The sequence below is a fragment of the Cyprinodon variegatus genome, unplaced genomic scaffold (assembly GCF_000732505.1).
Source record: "Cyprinodon variegatus isolate N-32 unplaced genomic scaffold, C_variegatus-1.0 Scaffold1655, whole genome shotgun sequence".
In the NCBI taxonomy this organism is placed as follows: Eukaryota; Metazoa; Chordata; class Actinopteri; order Cyprinodontiformes; family Cyprinodontidae; genus Cyprinodon; species Cyprinodon variegatus.
In genome coordinates, this window is record NW_015152108.1 from 560 (window position 1) to 10,834 (window position 10,275).

General features: G+C 36.3%; 1 protein-coding gene across 1 annotated transcript in view; it reads right to left on the reverse strand.

Annotated features, from left to right (window-relative positions):
- Window positions 1-247: 247 nt before the first annotated feature.
- Window positions 248-10,275, reverse strand: part of LOC107104219 (collagen and calcium-binding EGF domain-containing protein 1-like) — a gene marked incomplete at its 3' end in the record, with an annotated part of 62,439 nt that continues 52,411 nt past the window's right edge. Inside the window, exons 3-9 of the mRNA XM_015404164.1 lie at window positions 6,934-6,986; window positions 4,289-4,423; window positions 4,000-4,137; window positions 2,109-2,242; window positions 1,804-1,912; window positions 1,548-1,687; window positions 248-283 (exon numbers count right to left, since the gene is read on the reverse strand). Coding sequence (XP_015259650.1) covers window positions 248-283; window positions 1,548-1,687; window positions 1,804-1,912; window positions 2,109-2,242; window positions 4,000-4,137; window positions 4,289-4,423; window positions 6,934-6,986 — 745 coding nt within the window. The remainder of the gene's footprint in view (window positions 284-1,547; window positions 1,688-1,803; window positions 1,913-2,108; window positions 2,243-3,999; window positions 4,138-4,288; window positions 4,424-6,933; window positions 6,987-10,275) is intronic.

Sequence of the window (10,275 nt, forward strand, 5' to 3'; positions counted from 1 at the left end):
TAAAGACATGCTATGTTTGTGTTTTTAACACCTAATATATAACGTACCTAGTAAAATATTTTCTTTTTAATGTCTAAACAAAACCATGACAAAACTATCCAGACTAAATTAGGAAATAATACAATGTGATTGTTTACACTGAGTTCACTGAATAAAACCTTCTCCCCACCAGGTTAAGGAAGCAAACAGAGAGTTTTGATTAAATCTGACCTTAGGTGGCTATAACAGAATCAAAAAGAGTTCCAACCTTTAATCCGTCTCTTCCTGGCGCCCCAGGTGGTCCCTGTAGGAGTGATAAGGACATGATGATTTGCTCTTTAGGCTTATTTCAATTTCCACGTCCGATGGTACAAATCTGACACATTAAACTCTCTAATCACAAGAACACTGTGTCCTGCTGCTTCAGGATCAACCTTTTTATTCACAGAACGAAAAGCATCATAAATAGAAGAAGGGAGATGATTCCCGATGTCTTCATGACCAAATCAGTTTTATAAACTTTACATTACAAATCAGAAATTCGGCTTCTGTCAGTGGTGTTCATCTTTGTTTACCTGATTAATAGAACTGGATGGACTGTAAAGGTAAAAATGTACTTTTAAAAAAAAACATATTTATCTTTACTTCATCTTAAACGTCTCAAAACAGAAGAGCAGTGGAGAAAGTCTTATGAATTTCCAAAACAAACTGAGACAGAAAACAGTGAAGCCAAATGATTTCTTTCTACCTCTCAATGAAGCTTTATTTATTTTTGATTCATCACTTACAATACTGATAAAATACATTAAAGTTTAAATAAGAAGAAGCTTAGAGGTAGTAAGTTTAACTCCTCCCAATAAGTGGTGAAATCACTGCTCTTTTATATTGATGCTGGAAAGGTTTTTTTTGTTCTAAAAGCAAAATTATGGCATAATTGCTGCTTTAAGTGGGTCGCTCTGTCAGTTAAAGGCATGTTTTAGAGTCTCTATACTACAGTTAACAATTAATCGATTACTAAACTAGTTGATAGTTGTCGCTTATTCACGATTTATTGTTTCGGCCCTACTTTACAGTATGTTATTTGGATGCGTTATCATTTAATTTGGAGCTATGAACTTTAAGGGAGATCAATGCATTTTCCGAGTGCTGTATGCTGCAGAGAAAAGATGATGCTGGCTTCTCCACTCTTCTGACAAAAAGCTCCCCAACAGAATTCTTTTTGATCTTTCAAATGTTCAAAAAGGTCTGATTTCAGATTTTCTTTTTCTTTCACCTGCAGGTTTTTTATTGCAGCTGTAGCGATTAATGATATCTGTGGTTTAGAGAAAAACTCCACTGTCTGTCTGAATGTTGTTCCATTAATTCATGTCAACTTTGATTCCACTGAAAAACTTTTACTGTAATGCAGTAGTGAATGAGAACTGAAGCGGGAATATTTGGGTAATAAACTCATTTGGTGCTCTAGTTTTATGATGAGCAGGTGTGCAGGATTTAGGTATTGATCTAATGCTGTGAAGTAGAGACCTAAACCCTACAGCAGTCATTGTTACACAGATGGTTTTTCCTACCACTGGACCCCTGCGGCCTCTCTTGATGTGCCTGAGGTCTGGTTCTGGTCCCATAGGCCCCATGTCTCCCCTCGGACCCCTTGGACCAGGCGGACCCCTCTCCCCAGGCTTGCCATGGCTTCCTGGTTCTCCTGGATGTCCTGGTAAAGACAAACAGATGACATTTAATAGAGTAATGAGGCTTCTACCAACGTCCCAAAAACATTTCCCCTCCAGTAGTTGAATAAATAATCCTCCTTGGTCATCTCTTCCTTACCTGGGAGACCAGGAGCCCCTGGAGGGCCAGGTAATCCAGGCAGACAGGCGGTGTCCGTGCTTTTCCCCCCTCGAGCCGGTTTGTCGCTGCTGTTAGCCAAACCAGACACCTAAAAACACAACAGAGAAAGAAATTTCCATTAATGTTATCCTTCCCTGCTGCCTGATGTTCATCCGTTACTCCGTTTACTTTGTTAACAGAAATTTATTTTGGAACTGTGACATTAAGCTCGCTTTTCATCCATCAGCATAGAATTAAAACGCTTCGTTTCGGCTAAAGTTCTTTAAACTGAAGGGATTTCCTACCTGGTTGTGTGACTGTGTGTTTCCAAGCCGCAGCTTGAGCTGAAACAGGCTGCTTTTCATGTTCATGAAGTCCTGACAGGTGAACGAGCAGGAACCAGCGCTCATCAAGGTGTCGGACTTTCCCGAGGAGCTTACTTCGGGACAAAACAAAGATTTGTTCATTTTCTGCCATGAAGCGCAATATATCAAAACACATCAACAAAAAAAATAAAAAATAAAATAAAGCACTCAACAGCAATGATTTTATGATAGAAATGTTATAAAGTTCTGAACCCACTTAGCATCCTGATTAAACAGTTGGGTCCTGAAATCCAACACGGAAAATTAAACTGAACGATTAACATTTATTTTTAAATGCTCGAAGATAAAAAGATTTTGTAGAAATATTTGCATAGTTGACCCATAATTTGGGTCATGAGTCGTCTCTGATAGCCTTTCGTTGGTTCAAGGCTAAGAAATGCTGGGTCTCTAATTTAGAGTAATAGACTTCAACAAACATTTAACTTTAATGGAAGATATTTTAGTCACACAGTCCTGGTTACTGCTCACTTCTACATTATATGTCTCCACAATCTAGATTATTAAACCTTCCACACTATAATGTCTTTGTAAACAGACATCAGGGCTAAAAGACGGAGACTAAACAAAGGTAAAGAATTTTTTTTTTCAGATGTCAAAGTAGTTGTTGCTTATAATAATAAAATTAAATATTTTACAAACCTCTACTTGTGTTTTTAGGAAAATGTAAGCAATGCATTTTTTCTTTACATTTCTTTTTAAATGTTTAGTCCTGTTTCTCTCTTAGACAGTTATGGGCTCAGCTTTTACTGTTACTAACTATCCTTTATCCCTTTTCGCGTAGAAACTGGCTCAGAGATCATCTGAATAAACAGTTTCTTTCATAGACATTCACAGGAGGAGCTAGTTTAACTTTTCTAACATAAGTGTTTATAGAATAGTTCTTCTATGTCTCTTTTTGTACAGTATGTCTGCTTCTGTCTCCCTGATCCCACAGTCGGGCTCGGTAGATCTGCTGAATCTTTTTTCCCCAGTTAAACAGTTTTCCTCTCCACTGTTGCTGCATGCATGCTTACTGTGAGGAATTGCTTTCAAAAACAAAATTCAATTGAATATCTGCTGTCGCCACAAGCTCTTCCAAGAGAGGCAAGTCCTGCAAACTCAATATCTCGATGCACTCAGTTGGTTTTAACCAATCTGACTGGATGATCTGATTGAATTGTCTCAGTAAAGTGCTTTGAGATGACATGTTCTGAGTTGCATCTATTTAAATAAAATTAACTGAATTAATCCGCTTCCTGATTAACATTTTTATATTACAGTAATCATGCTCTTCTAAGTTGGTCCAAATGCTCCAAAAAGCATTAATAGTTTTCATTTTTGAGTTTTCACAAATAGAAAAAAAGGTTTTATTGTTGTGTTTAAAGCACTGAAATTTCTGTTTATAGTTTTAATGTTCAAGGTGATGGTCAAATAAAGTCCAGATTCTTGGAAAAAAAGAAACAAGGAAAAAATAGTCAATTTGTTTGATGCCAATTAAGCTCAAACACTGGGGGGGTGTTAGTCCATTTTCCCTAGAATGACTGATCAGTGCTTAGTAAATAAGCCCATGTTCGTTCCTAGTCATTGAAATCAGCAGTACATAGAACTGCTAACTTAGAGTCCATCAGTAAAAATAAAAAACAATTTAAAAGCAAACAATCCTGGATACGCAAATAAGATAAGAAAAGGCACAGCTGTAAAATGGCTTTTAATCCAACTGCTTGTGTTCACAGAAACCAAGTGGAAAACCCCCTTCCCCCAAAAAACAAGTATTTAAAGGAAAGTGAGTGTGATGACAGTGATCATTCTCAGGTGAAACACATGAACTCACGGTTCCGCACTGGGATGCAGGAGCGCTGGTCTGGAGCCAGGATGTACCCGGTGTGGCAGCGGCACTGAAAGCTCCCGACTGTGTTCACACATTCATGGTCGCATTGACTTTTACCATACGCCTCGCACTCGTTGATGTCTGCATGTACATTAAGCAGGCAGCAAACAGAGAAGGAACAGTGACATCAAAACCATTTACAACCTAAACAGATGAGGTTGTGAAGGCTGATATTAGAGGCATCTGTTTTTTATATGCAATTCGTTAGAGGAACTGATGAAATCAAACTTACCCAGGCAGTAGGGAGACTTGTGGGTACGGTGTCTTTCCCTGTCGAAGCGATAACCAGGGTAACATGTACAGACGACGCGACCAAAGTTATCAGTACACTGCTGCTCACACGGTGACGCCGCGCACACATCAACACCTGCAAAAAAAGAGTAGACTGACTCGTTCTGATGAAATACATCATTATTACATTAAATAAATAGTTGTAAATGTTTATTGAAATGAATAAATGTACCATGCAATACAAAAATGTAACACTAAACCATGCAATAAAATGAGCCATAAGATAATGAAATACTGTGTATCTTTAAAATGACGGTATTAAATAATGTAATTTCTTTAGATATAGATTAACTTACATTCATTGCATGATTTTAATCTGCATTTATTCATATTTATCATCATTATTTGTACTGTCAACTTCACCTCAAACTTAGGGGGTGGGACTTGGTTTCTGTTCATAATACAGTGTGTGATTGGCTGCTTCTCACTTACAATAATAAGGCAAATTTTTCAGGTTTTCTTTTACTTTAAGTCAACTTTTTTCACTGTGAAAGATTTAAATAATTTTCTAAAACATGTGGCCATTTATAACACATTGGGTGAGAAACTCCAACCTCTGAGATAGAAGGTGAGTTGGTGTTAGTCAGTGGGCGGGGCTAACTGATTCTGCTGACGTCTGTGAAGGACTCCCATCAAACCAGACCAGAGCAAGCTCTCTCCCAAGATCATTAGATCAATTGCAGATCAAACTGGGCTATAAAGGCTGGAGTATCTCACCCAATGAGCTGGAAATAAATAACAAAATCTTTTTTGGAAGTTTTTCTGCTTTTCCAGCTATAATACTGATTTTAAAGGTAAAAAAAAATAATTATTGGATGTGAGAAAACATTGCCAGATCATTTTCAGTGAGAATCAGCCAATCAGACATCAGGGCTCTATGGAAGTCCCGCCTACATTTATTTATTGTGTGCCTCAGTGGAGGAACATGAAATAAACTATTGAATCATAACATAAGTTTATCCACTTTTTAAAATTAAATGAATATATTCAGTTGAAGACAATTATATGTATTAGTTTAAATAAATTGATGACACATATAAATAATTATTAAAAAAGATATGTATCAATTATATTGTGGCACTTATTGCCCTCCATATACTCATCGCTTCATACACTATAGTGAGGGCTCCAGCAGATCATGGCAGAACATTCATCTTAACTGAGATGATAAAACCTTTTAGCTCTTACCCTATAAACTTTATAAAAAAACTTAATAGTAACTCGCTGTCTTTTTAAGCTTTATAGTATAAAGCTTAAATAGACAGTGAGTTACTATTTAATTGTTTTCACCTGGTAAGGTTGCTTAAAGTAGAGCAGTAATTCCGACATTGTATAAACACACAGAAAATATTCACTGTAACTTTAAGATGTGCACTTTTCTCTCATTTCATTGTTTAACTGAGTTTTACTAATTCGGTTCAAAGAGAACATTCCTCTGATCCCTACAGGCCTCATTTCACAACTGCTGAAAGTTTTAGTGTAATGGAGGTACGCAGGATTGCTTTAATCTCTGAAGAAAAGTTTTCCTGGTGTGAGTCCAGAAAGCTTGCTTCCAGTAACATGGAACAATTATTATTATGCTTTATTTACTGAAATCAGTGCATCACTGGTTATTCTCAGGATAGAGAAACAGCGCCCCCTGGTGGTTAATACAAAGAAGTAAAGATGTGCAGATGTTATTGCTTGAATATTTTAGAAGTTTAATTTCTTCATGCATTTTTTTTCAACTTACCCTCTACAAAAGCATTATTTGCTTGCAAAAATAATGGAATAAAGTTCACTTGATACACATGAAGGATCAAAATAAAAAAAATATGAGCCTCACAGCCTAACCTGACAAGCATTAATATCGTTTCTAAGCACCAGCAGGGCGATTTTCCACAGACCTGTAGACAACTTCCTTTTTTCTATTTCTTCACCTTACAAATGCTTTGTATTTATTTGTTCTTTAGCTAATGATTTGTGGAGGCCCCAGAGAATCACTGCAAAGATCTCACAATAAAAAAAATATAATAATCATAGCAGGAAGACAGTAATTACTGAAAAGCAATTACCAGCTTCCATGTGGGGAAAAAAGAGACAGAAGAAGAGTTTTTCCTTCCAACAGAACAACAGCCCTAAATATCCGGCCAAAGCATTAAATTAGGTTATTCGTTTTTAGGAAACTTGTTAGCACTTATTGGAAATTACAACCCTTAATCAGGCATCAAACATTCTTATCATGAGTCCCACTTTAGTTTATGATATTTGATGCACCTTTTTCAAATAGCTTTAAGCAGGACATCTTTTAAATGTTTTAATCATATTTTCTTTTACTTCACATTTCTGCTTTTGATTTGTATCATTTAAAATACTCAAATATACACATTTGTGGTTACAGTAAAATAAACTGTATCGGAAGTGTGTATTAATACTTTGCCTGGTACAAAAGTTTGCATTTTTTTTTAGGTTTTCCCCTAACCATTGCAGAATAAAACTTTAAATAATATAATAGCAAAACAAAAAGCAGCATCAAAGTCATGATTGAGGGTAAACATGTTAGCTCAGATTGTGTTTTATGAGCAGATCAGTGTATGGTTTACCTACTTTCAGGAATGCACTGGCCCATCACAAACCTGAATCCATCACAGCACTTCCTCCTGTATCAATAAAGAACAGAAAATTAATGCTTTTACATTTTTTTAATAAGATCAGGAAGCCCAGGATTTATTTACACAATTAGTTTTCCTTCCAGAGGATAGGAGGGTAAAAAAAAAACAATATAAATCCTTGTATAAGTATCTGTTTATTTTAAGAGCCTGTTAACATACTGTTGTAAAGGAGAACATAACAAAAAAAAAGAGATTTGGAAAATAAACATTTCCTTGTTTGTGTTCCTATCAGGAAACATAAATGTATTTATTTGCATGTAATACAAGATATCTGTGGCCCAATTCAATGACTTAACTGGATTTTGCAGTAAAAGCAGCATTTAGCTGAGGTTTAATCACAACATGAAAATTAAATTATGTTTAAAGTATAAAACTGTTCAACAGAACAGAACCAGCTATAAGATGAGTGAGGGAATAGGCAAATAAAACCCTGCTGAGAATTACATTATGAAGCTGGTGGATAAAGTAAACACAGAGTGAACTGCTGTGCTAACAACCGAACGTCTGATAAGAATAACTGCAGAGAGTGAATGTTGATCTTTCCATCTTGAGTCAGAGGACAACAGAGGACAGCTGGATGGAGCAACAATCAGAAACGGTGAAGCAGTGAAGATCTGGACACCAGCCCTCATTAAGAAGCTTTCAGGTCATTCACCCTGCTGTACTAATGATGTGTCTATGGGGGGAATTTTGTTCCATTATTGCTGCAAATGAAGAGCAGGCTTTGTAAATGGAAATTTGAAAGAAATGACATACAGAAATAAAACAAAAAAAATTGTTAATAAAAAAAAGGTTTAGAGTAACTTTGCTGTTGTCGTTTTTTTTTTTAGATTTTTATAAAAATATGTATTTTAAAACAGCTTTTTTTTTTAACTGTTTTTAGATTAAGTTTTTTAGGTTTCTTTATTCTATTTTTTTCAAATTTATTTGTTAGTTATTTTCTAAATTGTATTTTTTTATGTATCTTTTTTCAAATTTTTTTTTGTCAGGTTGAGTTTTACTCACTATCTTCTTTTCAAAATGCGATTATTAGGTCATATTCCCTGGCGCGGGCTTTCCTCTGGATTGAGGAGCCAAGACACATTTCTATCGTTCTGCGTGTTAGAAAGGTTATTTTTATTGGTCAACAGTGAAGATTTTTAATTGGCTTGAAGAGAAGAAAATATCTGTAGAAAAAAATGCAATTCATAGAATTCAATCTGAAAAAAATGAAGTAAAAAAGGAGTATTTATTGGTTTCACAGGAAGTGACGATTTTGGCGTTTTATCCAATCCAGGCTCTGCTTTCTCACTGCTTACCTCAACAGATGGAGGCTCAAATTTCAAAAGGCATTTCTCACAGAGGCTGAAGCAGCGTCCTGCTGCTCCAGAGAAGAGGGGAGTTCAAGAGTGGAATAAACAGCTGATTGACGCGCAACATATTCATGAAATCAGGTGCATTTTACCACATATTTAGTCCAGTTTATGACTACATTTATGAAATTTGACAATGCATATTCTACAAATAATTTTAGGAAATTTAAAAGTGAGGTTTAGCCTCTCTATTATTCAGTAAGAATTTGCCACTGCTGTAGAGCCGTTAACTTTAATAACATCACGTGGTCTTCAACAACGCCGAGCTGCAGCTCTACCGCAATGTAATGCAGGATGGTCAGGCTCTATTAAGTAGCCACCTTGATTTTTTTACCATGTGGCTTTCTGACAGTTATGCAGTACTCCCAAAAGGTGGAACCAAAACTGTTTATGTTTGATATCACTCCCAGTGCTGGAATTCTATTTAGGCTCAAAATTGTAAATCTAAACACTATCAGGATGATGGATGGTTGGTAAAATTAACCTTTTTTCTTCATGATAAAATAGTTTTTGGTCATTTTTGCAAAGACACACAACATGACTAAGCACCTTCAATTTTATTATTATCATCAACAATAATAGCAAGAAAAGTTCCCCATTTGTGCAAGAAAGATATTTTTTTTCTTTGTAACCACAATGATTTCAAATGTTTTGGAAGCATCAGTCACCCAGTGAACCCACAACAATCCACCACATACTGCAGATGTTACAGCAAGAAGGAACTGCAAGAACTCAGAAAGTGACCACAGTACAAATATCACACATGAACGTCACGCAGACAATGAAGGAAAAGCCAGAAGGCCATTTAAAATGCTGCATCATTCACAGACCACTCTCAGATAGAAAGTGTTTTTTTCCCCATATAACCTATAAAACATAGAGGCTGGCCCACACTGATGAGATCCAGATGAGGACAGCTTTAATCTGCAGCCTGTAGCTGGGAGCACTGAGAAGGTTGGAGAAAGCCAGAGGTGGAGGTGAGGTGGAGAAAGTAGAGGGAATGCTAACATTAAGACAGTCACTCATTCAGTCGATCCATCAATCAGTCACTCAGCTCTTCTAAGATGGTTAATGGCTTACAGATGCCAGAAGCTCTTTACATGAATGTATGCAAGAAACAAAAGGTTTGCCTGAGTCTTACCTCCTCTATGAAAGTAAGGAAGTAAACTAATGGATTTGTTCATAGTGAAGAGCAAATAGTGCCACAGTAGATGAGTATGGAGAGATTGTGGCTCGGTCACATGTTAGGGGTTAGTCTGACCCATTTCTGCATCTCAGTTCAGATGTCTGAATTTCTTCCTTCCCATAATAACCCTCCCTTAAATACTTGAGCTATTTCCCATTTAGTAATTTTGGCTCTCTTAGGTGTTGTAGGATGACTTTATGTGTTGTTGGCTTGTTTTTTTATATGTAAGAATGGTTTCAAAAAGAGAAAAAGAAAAACACAAAAACCTTTTTTAAGAGGTTTTACTCTCCTTGCCACAGAAATCAGAGCCATCAAAGAAGACTTTAAGATATTCTATTCTACATCTGATGGTAGAAAGCAGGCTTGTCAGAGACGTTAGCTTCATCTGAACGCATATTCTGGTTGTTTGTGCTTCAACAACAATGGTAAATGGCCTATAATGTATAATATAGAGACTTGAAAAAGAGCTTTACACTAAATTCAGTCATTCACACACTGATGGTGGTAAGCTTAATTGTAGCCACAGCTGCCCTGTGTTCACTGACAGGCTTCAAAGCATCCGATGCACGTCAAGCAGATTCCTAAACAGCTTCTTCCCCACCGCCATTAGACTGCTGAATGTTGAATAAAACGGAAAAAAACAAAAACGCTGAATGTTGAAAAACTGTAAATCGTATCTCAGTCTTATGTTTACATCTGATCACCATCCTTACATTTTATCACTGCTGCACTTTGGAAA